The 16229-nt window shown below is 36.7% G+C and overlaps 1 protein-coding gene across 1 annotated transcript; it reads left to right on the top strand.

The window, feature by feature from the left end:
• The first annotated feature begins 4424 nt into the window (after positions 1–4424).
• Positions 4425–13819, top strand: LOC149800788 (uncharacterized). The gene is made up of 6 exons (XM_089954771.1): positions 4425–4872; positions 7369–7513; positions 7812–8310; positions 8887–9008; positions 9361–9504; positions 12061–13819. Exons 1-6 carry the CDS (start codon positions 4717–4719, stop codon positions 12321–12323), a joined length of 1329 nt encoding a protein of 442 aa, XP_089810897.1. The 5' UTR covers positions 4425–4716; the 3' UTR covers positions 12324–13819.
• Positions 13820–16229: the final 2410 nt, after the last annotated feature.

Below are 16229 nucleotides of genomic sequence, written 5' to 3'. Positions count from 1 at the left end.
AGTTCTTTACCAAAACTATCAAGGTCAGAAGCTCGATACAGTGTTTCTATTATTAAGTGTCTATCATTAACAGTCAGGTCAAAAAGAACGGAACTGAATTTCTGGACAATTCCAAATCCAGTAAATAAAGTTATATTACAATAGCATGCAACAGAATTTTAAAAAAAGTAAAACTAACAACCAAACAATTAAAAAAATAATCATATATATATATATATATATATATATATATATATATATATATATATATATATATATATATATATATATATATATATATATAATCCAGAACTATACATCAATTTTAAGCAAAAATCATGAGTAAAGTACTGTGATTATGATGTGGGTGATTTTAGTTTTTGGCAATTATATAACACCGATGTGTGGAAAGTGTTGTCTGAATCGTGTTTTCGTGAATAGCATGTTTTTTGGGACGAAACTTCGATAATTACAATTACGTATCACACTAAATTTGAAAATTTGAATCATTGTTTGTATTTGGCTTTGCAAACCAATGTAACATAATATTGTAAATAGGAATTAAAATAAGTTAAATTACCAAATTACACGATTTTTTAACGCGACTTTCTTTAGTCATCAATTATAAACACACACACACACACACACACACATATACATACATACATACATACATACATTGACTCACAACAGACAAAACGAGAGGCGATATCACTAAATTCTACAAGAGAATAACATTATCATACAGGTTAGAGAATTTTTAATTCGTGCTCTACGGAGATTCGAACCCAAGTCCGCGAGTATACAGCACCTATCGCCTTGCCTGTACGAATGGACGCACCCCCCCCCCCCCCCATTTAACCTCTAAAACTTATTAGTTAACTACAACCTGTTTGCCCTCCTGACAGAAGATAATTCTGCTAGCACCCGTGACTGTACTCACCAACCCCGATACCATCACGACCATGCACACATCTCAAAAAATGATTCCTGTAAAGACGGTGGTACAGGCAATCGTGCATAAGGGACACACTCTCACGCGATTTTACAATCGACTTTATGTTTCTTGTATCTCGTTGCTTGCCACTTTCTTCAATTTTTCCTTTACTGTATACGCCTCTTTCTGATCATTTTCTAAACTGTCCAACTTTTCCAACGCGAGCTTTTCAGTATGATGCTTTTTGTTCTTCCTTTAATTGTTCATTAGTTTTCTCGATCATTCTCATCACCATGTTTAAGAGATCTCTCATTTGGATTAGTAAGGTTAGCGTCGGACCATTAGGTTCTTAATTGTGACCTTGTCATATTGAGTGCCAATACATTTCACGAAAGCACTGTACTGTGAAATAGTGGGACTGACTGCGTCTCGCTATGTAGTTTGTATTCTATAGTCAGTTCCAAAAAACAACCTAGTTTCTACACCTGATGCACCATAGGCACGTGTCGTACAAGTACACATTCAGTGGATATGTTTCATGCACTACTGATGTTAAAAATACCTTAACGGCTTTCTAATATATCTCGCACAGAGAACTGATTCAGATATTTATTTCTCAAAGCAGGCAGCACAAAAAAAGTTTTTTTATTTTGTTTTCTTTGTTTTGTTGTTTTTTGCTGTTGTTTTATATTTCAGGGAGCTCTCATCCCTTGCAAATGTAGCAGGCATAACGGCACCAATTGCGCAAGTCCAGATTGGTGGAGGTTACGGTTTAAGAAACATTGTATTCAGAAATAACAAACCAAACAAACAAAACTAGATGTGATTGGTGCATTATGAAAGAGCTGTACTTTCTGTTAGGTTTTAAAAAGTTGAGCCTCTTGGCAGCATGTGAGATTATGTTAATTCATATGTAGATCATACTTTGTAATTTTTTTATGATTTTTTAAGAAAGTGGTGCACATGACTGAAAATGTGTCTGTTTTGACTAGATAACTCTTACCCCTGTCTAGTTCCAACAGAGTTATCTCTCTTAAATGCTCTGGAATACATAGTTCTGTCGTTGTCAAATTGACAATCTAACATTGTTCTCTATGACAGTGTGTGACACGCATGCTGAGGTAGGATAGAAAGTATATGTATTTCACCAAACATTAGGATTAATGTCTATGGAAAAATAATTGGTACTGTGAATTTAGCACTGCGACATGGTGCCGTGATACCAGCACTGCGACTTACTGAAGGTTTTGGTCTTGCAAGCTTTAACACGCGTTGTACGTAGATGCCTCAGTTTGATCTCGTCATATTACACTATTCTTTTATTTTTACTCTTTGTTTGATTTCATGTCTTAAGTTTGCTTGCATTAATAGATGAAAAACAGAAATATGCACGTATGTTGAAATATGGTGGTATTCTATGCTTTTCTAATTTTAAAAACTTAATTTTCCTAGTCATTTTAAGGAAGACTTGTCGTTATTGTGTTTACGCTTCACACGCCAGATGTACATGAAGTATTCATACTTCTGAAGATTTCATGCCACACCCACGTCCTATTCACACCGTTGAAATGGATGATGTTCTTTTTTGTAGATTCCTTGATACTTCTTTGAAACACCAGACTCCTTATCTGTAAAGTTGCGGTACTGCAACTATTATTTACCAGAATTTCTAGGGCTGTACCGATAAACTAATACAAATTGACTGGCGTTATGTAAGCGATATCAAAGACAGAAAAGCCGCAGAATCAAGTGTCTAAGCGGTTCAGTGTTTTGTTTTCATTTCATGATTTAATTGATACACATTTTGCTTCCAGCGTAATCTTTCAATGGCTGACATCTATTTATTGACTCATTTATGTGAAGTGACAAAGTTCAAAAGTTGGATTCCTTTTTCATTTTGTTGGTAAACAAATATCTATTTCGTCACACACACACACACACACACACACACACACACACACACGGATATGAGGATGGACTATCTTCATTACATCGTTCAAAATGCCTTCCCGCGTGATACTCATACATTGTTCACTCGATTTCTAGGCCTCTGAGCTACACCCTCACCTTTCTCCAATAACTGCCATATCCCTATTCTTTCGCTATTTTATTCCCGTGTTCACCCGACTCCCTCACCATGCGCTAAGAATAACTAATGTACAAACAGAATGGCAGCGGCTTTTGAACTGATCGATTGTTCGGACTTTTTCTTTACGTACGGGATTCCCACCCTATGGAAGCTGGGCGTGCTTTATTAGCAGCCATTTTGTATCTCTCGAGCACTGACCAGTGTGATCAGGCGCGATTTCCTAACAGTCGGTTTGACGAACAGCAGTTACTGCTAAACATTATTAATCTTGGTTGACTTGTACAACAAATAGTGAAGCAAACGAAAGCGACAAGGTTGACCGCTTGTGTGTGCAAAATGTGTTAGCAAAGCGTGATTTCTGCACGTAGATGCTTCTAACACTCGATTTCCCGCTATTTGTCTAATTGCACAAAACAGGTTCAGAAATCAAGGGAGCACTGTATGTCGTTTACAGTGATCGTGCATAACGGTAGCCAAGCTGCGTTGACACAGTTAATCCGTTACGCCATGTGATGGAAAATGAAGTTAATATTCCCTTTTCTATACGATTCCAAGTAGAAAGTGTTAGCTTTGTTTAGCATGTACATTATTTAACTGCAGATCTGGGTCTACACTCTTCGCATGGGTGCTTAGCACAAGTAAATACGGTAAATGGAACTAAACTGTTATGGGTTTTTTTTCGGGGTGGGGGGTGGTCAAAGGAGCTTTCTATCAGTGTTCATTATAACTAAAGTTCCACGCGGTCCTTAGATCATTTTCACTTTGCCTACACTAGGCTAAGGGCTCATCGAAGGATACTCCTTGTTAAACATAGCTACGTATGTGGCAAAACACGTTTCTATAGGTCATATGGTGCAATTAACTAACAAAGGGATGCATGTGATGATAAATGTTCTTCTTGTGGGCTTATTACAATATTGCAGTACATTGTAATATATACATAGCGGAAGAAGCCGGGAACCACCCCCGTTTGAACTATCAACCCACGGGATGTTGCTGGCAAACTTTCTAACATAACCACGTTGGCGGAGCCCTAGACTCGAACCCACGCCGACACAGGTGAGATGTCGGTGACTGTTAAAGGCGAGAACCTTTGACCACTCGGCCACCGGAAAGTTACGTCACCTAGAACTCAAACTACCACATCAAACAGTGGCTGATTGTTTGCTGATTTGGGTTTTTTTTTTTAAAAAAAAAAAAAATATTTCCTTTTATTGTTGAATATAGGTAATTAACTAACTTCCACCTAGGATGTATTTTGTCCGTTTGAACAAAGTGTCTGTTTCAAACGAGAATCGGTGAACCTGAAACATTGTCTTATTCAAACACGAAAACTGATTGAGTAGGAACAAACTTGTTGGCTTCCTGTCTGACAGATTCCTTCAATACATAACAGTACCGCCAAAACATAGTTTTATTAAACCACTTACAGCTCATACACTACGTACTTTCTTTTGCTCAGCCTGACGGTCTTTAACGCGGCTTTTAATTTCAACTCTGTCGTCCTGATGTGGATTTTCTGGATTCGTATATTTGGCATACTACAATAGTGAGGAAAGAATATCGTATCTACTCATTCCTAAATTATGTCCATCAGTATAGGTATGTACATCAACGTACCTGTCCTTCCTACTGATACGGTTGCTACAGGTGTTAGATATGTGAATTTATTAACTGACGACACGTTGCTTTCCAAATAGTTCTAAACTTTATGTATGAAGCTGACCCCATGATGGCAAGGGAAAGCCGGGGAAACGTGTTTGACTTGTGTATTGTGGGGGCCGGAATGATTGGGTCAGCAGCAGCTAGGCATGCATCCCTCGTCCAGGGTCTACGCGTCTGCCTTATCGGACCAGATGAACCTATGGTAAGTGTGTCATCGGTATTACCTCGTACTTATAAACAACAGGGCAGATCGACCCAGGAGTGCTCATTCTTGTTGATCAGGGGCAGAACATGATTGAGTGTTACAGACTTATTACGATTTATTTGTAGCCACGATGTATATTACACAAGAAACTTTGCATAAATTTGCACCAAAAATACGAGCGGCAATTCTGTTACGGTTTACGTATTCTGACGAAGTAGAATGAAAAGGATCACCTGTTGACCGTACTAAATCTTACCTGGTCATTGGAAATATCCGTCTTTAGTCATCCTTGGTCATAGGAAATCATCAGTCATTAATCTTCTTTCGTCATAGGAAAGTATTTATCATTAGTCTCCCTTCGTCAGTCACTATTCGCACCTCCGTCACCCAACATAGCATCTGTAACGCCGCTTCAGTAATCTGCCAATTTGTGTGTGTGTGTGTGTGTGTGTGTGTTAATCCGCCGCTTATTAATTTCTTGATTTCAACTCTAATGAATTTTCGTCGTTTCAATATTTCATAACCTTTCTAGGTACTGACTTGTTTCCATGATAACATTTCTGAAACAACAATACAAAACCGAACAAAACAAAACAAACAAAAGCAACAGTCCGTTGAAATTTCTCAGAACTATTGAACCTATTGCAATTGCGGAATAAAAGGTTTGAACTGCTCTACAAACTGTATTTAGTTTAGGTCCTCCAGTCAAGAAATATCTCAGTTTCAAAGTAACCATTTGAAGGAAAAAAAGATATTGGAGTGCTTGTTCATTAACAGTATCCTGCCTCATATTCTCGAAACATTTCAAGTTCAAAACGCCAACATATACCGGAAGCCTTCAACAGTGTATGCTGTGAATGTTACGGTATTTAATGATCTAGCAGGTACAACATCTTGGTACTATTGCCATATGTAGTACTTGCTGGGCTATAGTAGTTTGCTATACACATATAAGTGTAAAGCTTACTACTTGTTCGGCTCTAGTAGTTTGGCACACACACACACACACACACATATAAGCGTACAGTTTACTGCTTGTTGGGCTATAGTAGTTTGGGATAAAAACATATAAGCGTGCAGCTTACTACTCGTTGGGGTCTTGCTCTAGTAGTTTGGCACGCACACAATAACCTTACAGTTAATTAATTAATTAATCATGTACATCTTCAAAATTGTTTATCTATTTTTACAAATTCAGGTTAATTTTTATAAGAAACCATTTTCGACATTAAGCCTCTGGAACATGTCTTTTAAAAAATCTGATATGTGACAGTCCTAGAAGGAAGATATATTGTTTTAGCATGCAAAATACACAGCGAACAATGACAATTTTGACAACCTTGACTATTTTAATTAAGGTATTTGTAATCAAGGTTCTGTGTCAAATCTTCAGTTATATTCGTTTACGGCTTGAGCACTTTGGAATTTTATATGGAAGCAAAATTATTTGATGTATATATTTTTGTTTTATATACTGAATTGAACATCATTGCCTTATAAAAGTAGATTTTTGGTAATTTTCAACTAATCTGTGTGCCAAAACATATATACATGTTTGCTTTAAAATGCACTACGGGTTACTATGGGTTGACACTAAATGTCTTTAGATACGATTGTATTGCCGTAAATAAGCTATGACACGAATACTAAGGGAACATTTCTTTTGACGTTGTCTAAACGGATCCAGAAACCAACTTTATTAATGAAATCAGTAACACAGATAATACCTTTCTGAAATCAGTGACGTAGATGATACCGTTCTACTTGTTTTAATACACTTACTGCCTCTTTAAGTGCTGGGATTTAACCATTCAGAGTTTTATAAAAAAATATTCAGGTGCGATAACTTTCACTGATTTATGTAATTCTGAGTAGGCGCCAAAAACATTTATCCAAAATGGATTAGGATTGTTTATTATAAACTGAGGAAAGATATTTTCTAAGTAAAGAAAAGATAATCAATAGTTTTGTTCTGGTATACGTTTCAAATTAGAATTCACAGACAACAGAAAAATAACTCTTTGTGAAACTCGTTGACGGCTTTTTCGAATCGTGAAGTTTTCTTCGAACGTGGCCGGTAGGACGTGTGTCTGGTTATTCGCAAGAACCATTTCGACTGTTTCAATCCAACTTAGGAAGACTTTTTGGAAAATGGATTTTTTTTCTTCATCTTCTGCCCATGGATTATGATCGTTCTTGCTTAAAAATGTTTTCTTTTATATATGTATCTGTGCTTTTGTTTTAGCACAGAAAACATGTCTTGTGAAACTAAGTGTTGAACTAGGTCAGGTGAGAAATTATAAACCGTATGTTTATGATTACATTATAGTGATGGCTCTTTGAATGTGTTGTGATTTGTTGTCGTGCATTATGAGTTTAAGTTAACAAATTGCGGATGCAACAAAATAATGTCATCCAATGGTCAATAGTTTTGCCCTATTCATTAGGAAAATAATATCATGCAGTGGTCAATAGTTTTGCCCTATTCATTAGGAAAAGCGTTTGGATGAAAGGCGGGATATATTTGGTGCTCACTATGACGAAGGACGAATTGCGAGAACTGCGGAGCTGGATCCTGTCTGGGGAATTCTTTCACGGAATTCCATCCGAAGGTATCGGATAATCGAAAAGGAGTCGGGTATGTCTTTGCATTTATTTATATAAAAACTGAGTAAGCACTTGTATTTGTATCTTTGAATAGTACACACAGTAATTTTGTTGCACGTGGACAGACACAGTTTACTCTAAAATGTTCAAATGTTCAGCATACGATAAATCGTAGCGATCCCTCAAGCAAATTATTTGGTGTGATAAATGTAAAGGTGTGAAGTGATAATACAAATATTAAAAATCAGCCATCTAAAGCATAAACACACTATCTTGTTTGAATGAAAACATCCACCCTTCAACTTTTAATTTCATGTAAAATCTTGCAGGTATTTCGTTCTACAAGGAGGTCGGTGCTATCCAGGTTGGTACTCCAGACAATCAGTTTATCCAGAATACAAAACAGACGATCTCCGATCTCAAGGTTCCTTCTCGGGAGATGAATGCACAAGAAATGGGAGAAACGTTTCCGTACCTTACTTTCGCTGAAGATGACGTTGGTCTTTACCAGTCAAGAAACTGCGGACATATTAGCCCGAGGAAGCTGGTTAGAGCACAGCAAGTGATTGCATCAAGCAATGGTTGCACCATTATTCGTGACGTGGTCGCTCACGTGAGGAGAGTGGTCCAATCAAACAGTACTTACATGATGGAAGTTGTAACGGAGGATGGTTCTGTGCACAAAAGTAAAAAGGTCCTTCTAACAACCGGTGCTTTCACCACGTTCAGGAACCTTTTGCCTTACAGCGATGTTGTACCCGAAATGTCTCTGTATCCTCTAGCTGTGGCTAAAGTTGAAGTCAGTGCAGACTATGCCCATAAATTGAGGTTAGCATTTTATGAAAGATTACACCAACCTAAAGTAGATTTTTCAGGATGAACGACACAAGTTAAAACCGCAGGTTGTCATATATCCACGAAAATCACTACTAGAATACAGGACCAGGTTTCAATGATGCATTAGTGATTTGTCATCTATCCTTACACTTTTTTGAATTGGAGCGTGATATTCGTAATTGTATGTGTACTTAAAAAATAGTGGGTCAAATAGCAGGTTTGCAGGATTATTTATAACGCGAAAATGCACAAAGATATATTTGTATAACTCTCAACGAGACAGATCTTATTGTCAAATCAGTAACATTTCATGAAATATTCTGGATATATTGGGATGTCAAGATTATGTCACATTCATATTATTCACGGACTTAACAGATGATTCTGATATGATAGTTTAGTTCTGTTTCTCTGTTGTTGCATTTTATTTTTGTTTCAGGTCAGTAATAATTAAACGCAGAGATTTTTCTTTACAAACCTTTTCACGAACAATTTATTTTATTTAATTCGGCAATGTTTTTCATGCACATTCACATTTTTTTTAAATTTTTTTTTTTTTTTAAATAGCACGATGCCCTGTGTAAGTTATAGAGGCAAAGGTGGACAGAATTGGTACCCTGGATTTCCAAGAAATGAGTCAGACCAGTCGGTGTCTTATTACATGTTGCCGCCAATTAAATACCCTGATGGTAATGATATTTACTTAAAATGTTCCAAAAATTCTTAGGATAGCTCAACGGACAACATTAGGTGATGGTAAATTTCCTACATAATTTCCTAATCATGTATACTATCTTCTCTTTTTCTTTTTTCTTTTTGTTGTTTTATCACATCTGGTTGAGCGCCAAGAAACTTGATAAATCGAGTACATAACACCCAAATTGAAGCATTGGAGAGGAAAAAGAGTCACGTGCAACATACTTTGAAAAACAATTATCAGTTAACAGCTGAGATAAAAACTAATTGCTTTTCAATACTTGTAAGAAAACGAGGTTATTTAATTATATCATGGTACATGTATATGAATTATCTTTTGCCTAGGTCGTTACTACATCAAACTTGGTCACAACCATGCGACTCTGCCCAGGATTCTGCGAACCTCAATGGAAGTGAAAGAATGGTTTTGTAATGGTGACCAAAGACTTGTCAACAATACTGCAGATCTAATCATTAGCATGTTCAAAGGTTAGAGAAGCCGTATTTTTTTTAAAGCATATGTTTAACAGGTCCTTAAAGTTGCGTGAAAGAGTCTACAGTGAAATGTTTTCTTGGTAGGTGTTTGTTTAATTTGTTGTGTAAAGAAATCTGTAATGGAAAGGAATTGCGTAAGGAGCAACCTATGAAAATGCAATAGACTAAATACTAAGATGTCCGGGGCCAAGAGTGACCGAGTGGTCTGAAGCGCTCACCGTTCCGGATCACTGCCATCTCAATGCTGTCTGCGTGGGTTCGAGTCTAAGCTCGGCTAACATTGGTACGTGAGAAAGCTTGCCAGTAGCTTCTCGTGGGTGGGTGGTTTTTCCCGGGTTCTTCCTCCACCAGTTATATTGGTCGCCATGTATAGCCTATCTTGTGATGAAAAATGGCGTTTAACCCTACAACAAAAACAAATTCTAAAATGTCCTGAGGAATTTGTTGCTGCTACTTTTTATGTACAGTATGTGTATGTTATAGGTATCCGTACAAATTATTTGCTCTCTCTCTCTCTCTCTCTCTCTCTCTCTCTCTCTCTCTCGTGTATTTTTTCTTCTTTAAAAAAGGAAACCTGGCTTGTCGAGTTTCCTTTTAATGAAAAATTTATACAACGAGTGGTATATCATTGATACAGCGTACATACAATACATATATTTTATTTATATCACATACAAATACACATAGTTGCCCTTCGAACGGAGTGAAGATGTACTCCGGGCAACTGGGTATTGATCGAGTGAATGAACTCTTCACATCCCTGCGAGTATGTTCGCTACAAAATGTAGTTCTATGCCTTTTCTTGTTGTTCACAATCACATTTGCAAATTGATAAGCTGAATGTTTTCTTTTTAAGTTCCTGTTTTTATTCAATTGACTAAATCAATACAAGACACACTTATGATATAACCATGAAAGATGGTTTTTATGAAGTTGAGCTCTACGAACACGTCAGCTTCTTGTCACACTGAACGATTAGGCATTCACGTACTAGCGTATGGAAATTAGTATGGAATAGAAACTAAGCGAAATGACGAACCAGCAAGAGGCAATTAAAAGATCTTAATACATTTACAGATGATCTAAGTTATATTCTGATTTGATTAACATTACTACCGACCATAAAATTCTCTCTCTCTCTCTTTGTCTCTGTCTGTCTGTCTGTCTGTCTGTCTGTCTCTCCTTTGGACGGTTAGACATCGCCGTATGAGACAAGCGAAAATCCCCAACTCATGGATTTTCGCCCGAATCTTGCTACGATGGTCCAGAGAGAGAGAGAGAGAGAGAGAGAGAGAGAGAGAGAGGGGAGGGGGACGCCGTTTGGACATTTTCATATTTAATTAATAATACTCAGTTTTTGGAACTTTATAATAGGCTTAATGAAGAACAACACCAATAAAGGATTAAATACGTTAAAGTACGTGAGCCTCGTTACCGGCAAATTTAACTTATAGTATCGATCGGCTATTGCAGTTATGTATCATTATTATTATGTACACTTAAGACAGATCCAAACGAAAGTGTCAACATACCACTACGACTAACTATATTCTTGTACGTTACTTGGTGCAATAACAGTTTTAAGGTTTTCATCCAACCCAACTTGTTTTTCTCTCCTACTCCATATTTCTCCGTATGTTGCTCCTTATGCATGATAGCGGACAGGGGAACGAAAACAAGGATTGCGATGAAATTGTGAACCATTTTCAATTCATTTAGAACACGGGGACTATTAATACTTTGTATCGTTACGTTCATGCGTCATTAATGACTAATGAGTGGAAATTCATCATTGATATATAGGCCTGCAGTTGAAAGAATGTTTATATATTCGTATTACTGCGCCATGGGCGGATCACAATTTGATATACCAGTAGTATTGGTGTATCAGTTTGCTTTAAACCAACACTTTAATTGCCATGTTATTTTTATGTGATATATATATATATATATATATATATATATATATATATATATATATATATATATATATATATATATATATATATATATATATATATATATATATACACTGGACTACATCGGCGGATCATCGACTGTTCCATCAAATTCGTATTAGTAATCAGATGCAGCTTCGCTCGTTTCAAATGGTTTGAACGTCTGTGGATAGTCAAGTGACTGTCATGTGATGGATATAGATTAATTGTTCATGGTAACTGAGATTGCTCTGAAAAATTTCAATTAATACGTCTATACGCTCTCTGGTCGATCCAAGAAAATAATCATGAAATGCATCCAAGTTATTTTAGGTGCAACTATCTATGAATGAGGATATTTTATCATTTATCCTTAAAAGTTTAGACAATAAAAAGCGTGCTTTATTTTACTACATTGTTTTGCTTGGAGCGTTATTTAACTTTGTTCATATTGATGTTATCAAATGTAATTATTACTATATATGTGTCCCGTAAGTAATTTCATTAGATAGGGAAACAAAAAGTTTTGTACAACCTTCTGAAAGCGTGTGTAAAGCGCGTATTTATATTAAAAGCCATTATTTGCTTTCTCGTTGTTTTTGTTTCGTTACAGGAATGGAGCCATTAACCATCAAAGGTGACTTTTGCGTAGTAGTTGGAACGCCTACCTTTTTACCTTATATAGACTTGGTACACTCTCAGTTAGGAATTGCTACTGGAGGAAACGGTCTTGGAGCAAAATCCAGCGATGAAATAGGGAGGATTGCTGTGGCCATGATGACGACAGGCTGGGACTCGGAAATTCCGAGGGAGAAATTCATCCTAAGACTGAAACGTCTGAACCCGACGGCGAGGAGTACTCATTCAAACCTCTAAAACCCGACAGTCAATTCAAGTTTTTTTTGTCGTATGATGCTAACTTGTTAACGATGTTGATGGTTAGTTGTTTCTTAGAAGCTTGAAAAGGTGGAGAAAATCTCGAAAATCAAATTAAATGACTGTTGTTAGCACAACGAGACATTTTACGTCCTGTTTTGTTGTTGTTTATTTTGTTCTTTTATAACTGGACACAATCAAGGCCCAAGAAACGAAACAAACTTCTTGAAATTTATTTTTGAGAAGTTTTGCCTTTCATAAGTATGACTGCGTATTGAAGAGTTGAGGGCGGGGAACAGTTGGTGTGCACCTTGTTAAGGACGAATGAGGTGGATGCTAGCGTACGCATTCATATGTTCATGTTGTCACTTCACATAATACAGTGAATGAGTTTGAATGTTAAACAGAACTAGAAATGGAACAATAACAGCAATTTTGGAACCATCACATTGAATTAGTATTAAAAAACGTAATAAACGAAGAAGGCCATTTTAACTTATTTCACAGCATGATAATTTCCTTGGTTGATTTTAACAATCCAGTGTTGAGCCCCTCTATCGATTGTGTGTGATTAGGATTTTTAACGTAGCTTTAGCAATTTGTCAGTCATATCGCTACGATGTTTGCAGTGTGGCAGTTTATAGTGATGTCTAGCACTGGGGCATCATGCCGCAGACATGTAGCATGATGTCCCACCCAGACACATTAACCTGACACCAAGCCGACCAGTCCTAACACTTAAATGGAAAATTGCAATGAGTATAGCCTATGATAAGTGCAGTGTGTGTGTGTGTGTGTGTGTGTATATATATATATATATATATATATATATATATATATATATATATATATATATATATATATATTATTTATATCTTTATTTATTTTCTTTATTTAATTAGTTTTATGAAGCTAAAGACATACAGAAAAGTTTCATAGGTCCAACAAAGTTCTTTGAGAAATAGAATGTCGAAGTCATTGTGAGTGTTTTCTCACTTACTTGACATTCTAAATTCAATTCAACAATACTTGATTAATCTAGCTGTGTATAAAAACATAATTTTTATGTTTCTATTCTATAATTTACTAGTTGTCTAAGTCACTGAGAGTGTTTTTCCTCACCGACTTGACAGCCAATTTACATCCATCTATATCAATTCACTTCAAATAAATATTATGCCATAGTTGAAGTGTAACGTCAAGCAAGTGTTTTCCTTGCAGATTTTTACATTTCACAATTACAATCAAGTCATATTTTCTCTTATGAGGTAAACTTTATTGGAGCTAAATCGAAATATGGCAAATCTTATTAATTTTCAATCATCAAAACTAGTAATAATATAATGAACTAATTGTACAGTGCTAATGTGTACCGTAACCTTGTGTTAAATTATCATATACCATACTGTATCTCAAAACAACGATAGTATTTTGGCTTAGTAGAAAAACAACAAGACTGTCATGGTTATGAACTGACTATTCAATGTTTCTTAATAAATGAATCATCTTGTGTTATGGTTGAAAAGAAATCAAGAGTTCGAGTTTACTCCATTCTCCCCCTCATTAGTCAGCTGATAAGAAGCATACTCATCCCTGGTGCCGTACTCCAAGCTCGGCCGTTACATCTACCTCATATTTGTCATATTCTATACTAAATTTTAAATAAAAGACGTGACCTTTTTTGCAACTTAGAATCTTCTGGAAATGAACTTTTGATTCTCGTGTCCTCGTATTGTTTTTAGGTTTTTATATTAAGGTTGTTTACATCAGAATTATTCATTCCTATCGTAACATCTGCAGTGGACTCAGTCTTTTTGTTGCGTTCAGTTATAGTTTGAGAGAATGTATTTATTTAAACTATTCATTGTAAATACAAAATGCACATTGAACTTTCGGACTAACTCAATATTTTGTGATTATTGTTAATTCGTTTATGGAGAGAAGCGTAGTGAGATGGTCATGGTATGGGTACCAGCAGGGCCGGCGCTACCATATAGGCAAACTAGGCAGCCGCCTAGGGCGCTGATTTCAGGGGGCGCATTTCTCCAAATCAACAATATTTTTGAAAAATAAATAAATAAATTTCAGTTTTATTGAGGGTCGTTTTTTTATCCTGGTTTATTTCATACAGGGACAAATAATCGGGTAGATTCAGTGTGACCGAAACACCAGGCTGACCGGAACAAGCAAAATGAGTGAGTGAAAATCGCGCGTATACGAAACTTTCAGGACGTAATTACGTTCGCGTGCTTTTATAGGTCACGAATTTTTCCGTGGAATCACGCGTATACGAAACCTTCAGTTTGCGGAGGGGGGGGGGGGCAGAATCTAACCTTGCCTAGGGCGCCAGATGGTCTGGCGCTGGCCCTGGGTACCAGATTAATACACCACGAACACTTAGATAGCAAGTGGTATATGACATGATTCAAGGAAGACAACTCTTTCCAACATTGGAAACAATCATGGGACAAGTTGTTCCCTCTCCACTATTGCAGTCCTTGTACCAGTTGCAAGCAATATAATAGTCCCCTGTCCAAGATTGTCAGTTATAATAATAAAGAGAACTCTTTCAATAGTTTCCTACAAACCTTATCCGCATACTTATAGTTCCAATTAATCGAGACAATGAAAGTTGGTGATTGTTTCCCCTGAACATGAGTGGCTACAAACAAGAACAAAAATAGACCATGAAAGAAAATAACCGAATATCAATCAGATCCTGAGTCAAGTCTCCGCCGCCTTGAGGAATTTCAAAGAGTCCAGACTATTGTCGATTATCTGAATTAACGCATTGTATATTATTTGTATTTTGCATCTTGAATAAAGATATGTAGTATGTATTTAAATGCCTGACTCTATCATACGATTTCTCCAGTTTATTACAATAAGGTATTGCAAATAAAGTTTCGTTAGTGTCTCATGCATTATAAGGTGTGAGAGAAACGGTGCGTGCAAGGTTTCCCAAAATAAAGGTCCGTAGAAGAGTTCCCAAGAATAGCAAAGACCACATTATAAAATTAAAAGGCTGATATATGAAATAAATCGATTTGAATCAATTACATTATAAGCAAAATAACTTCAGTTAATTATGTTGTACAAGACATTTGTTTGCTGTTTACAGGGCTTTTCTTACTGCATAGACCGCTCCGGTGGCCTAGTGGTTAGAGCGTCCGTCTCGGATGCGGGAGGTCGTGCGTTCGATCTCCGGCCGAGTCATACCAAAGACTTACAAGAATGATACTAACAGCTGCCTCGCTTGGCGCTCAGCATTAAGAGGTTAGTGTTAGGACTGGTCAGCCTGGTGTCAGGATAATGTGTCTGGGTGGGACATCGTGCTACATGTCTGTGGCATGATGCCTCAGTGCTAGACATCACTATAAACGGTCAAAATCCAAATCACACACACACACACACACACACACACATTTCTTACTGCATAGGTTCATCCATTCAAATTAGCCTCACAGCGTAAAAATTCAGTACACACTTTAAACGATGTTTAATCCCATCAGCATTTTTATTATGATAAGAGTGATATTATATATTTTCTTTCTTGTCCTCATACCGTGAGCGCATGACCAAGCGGGAAGGTTACTCATAAGCCCCAGTGAAAGAGGGAATATTTGATAAAAGACTTCAAACTAGATCACAAAACTGTTATTACCACATTATGCGATCACTCGATTGCGAAATCATACGGGTGATGATATTGGAACCTATCACAAGTGTACTGGCAAACAAGAAAACACTCGAATTTTTCTCCCTGTAATGATCCTACCATGTTCTGGGTGTTGCAGATCGTTTTCCATTTCCGTTAAAACAAACTCAGCCATGGTAAGAGTTTTATCTTCAATAGTCATCAAGTACAGCTGTACTGAGACTGTTTTGTGCTGCCGTGAGAAGTTC

This window comes from Sinohyriopsis cumingii, chromosome 4 (genome assembly GCF_028554795.1).
Source record: "Sinohyriopsis cumingii isolate HCF-2022 chromosome 4, ASM2855479v2, whole genome shotgun sequence".
NCBI lineage: Eukaryota > Metazoa > Mollusca > Bivalvia > Unionida > Unionidae > Sinohyriopsis > Sinohyriopsis cumingii.
Note: the sequence above shows the minus strand (reverse complement) of the source record. Positions and strands in the feature narration are given on the sequence as shown.

Bases quoted from the DNA above. Each gene is read 5' to 3' on its own strand.
- LOC149800788 (XM_089954771.1), top strand. From the start codon at position 4,717: ATGTATGAAGCTGACCCCATGATGGCAAGGGAAAGCCGGGGAAACGTG. The intron at 9,009-9,360 runs GTAATGATATTT...TCTTTTGCCTAG, and splicing joins GCCAATTAAATACCCTGATG to GTCGTTACTACATCAAACTT. The intron at 9,505-12,060 runs GTTAGAGAAGCC...GTTTCGTTACAG, and splicing joins AATCATTAGCATGTTCAAAG to GAATGGAGCCATTAACCATC.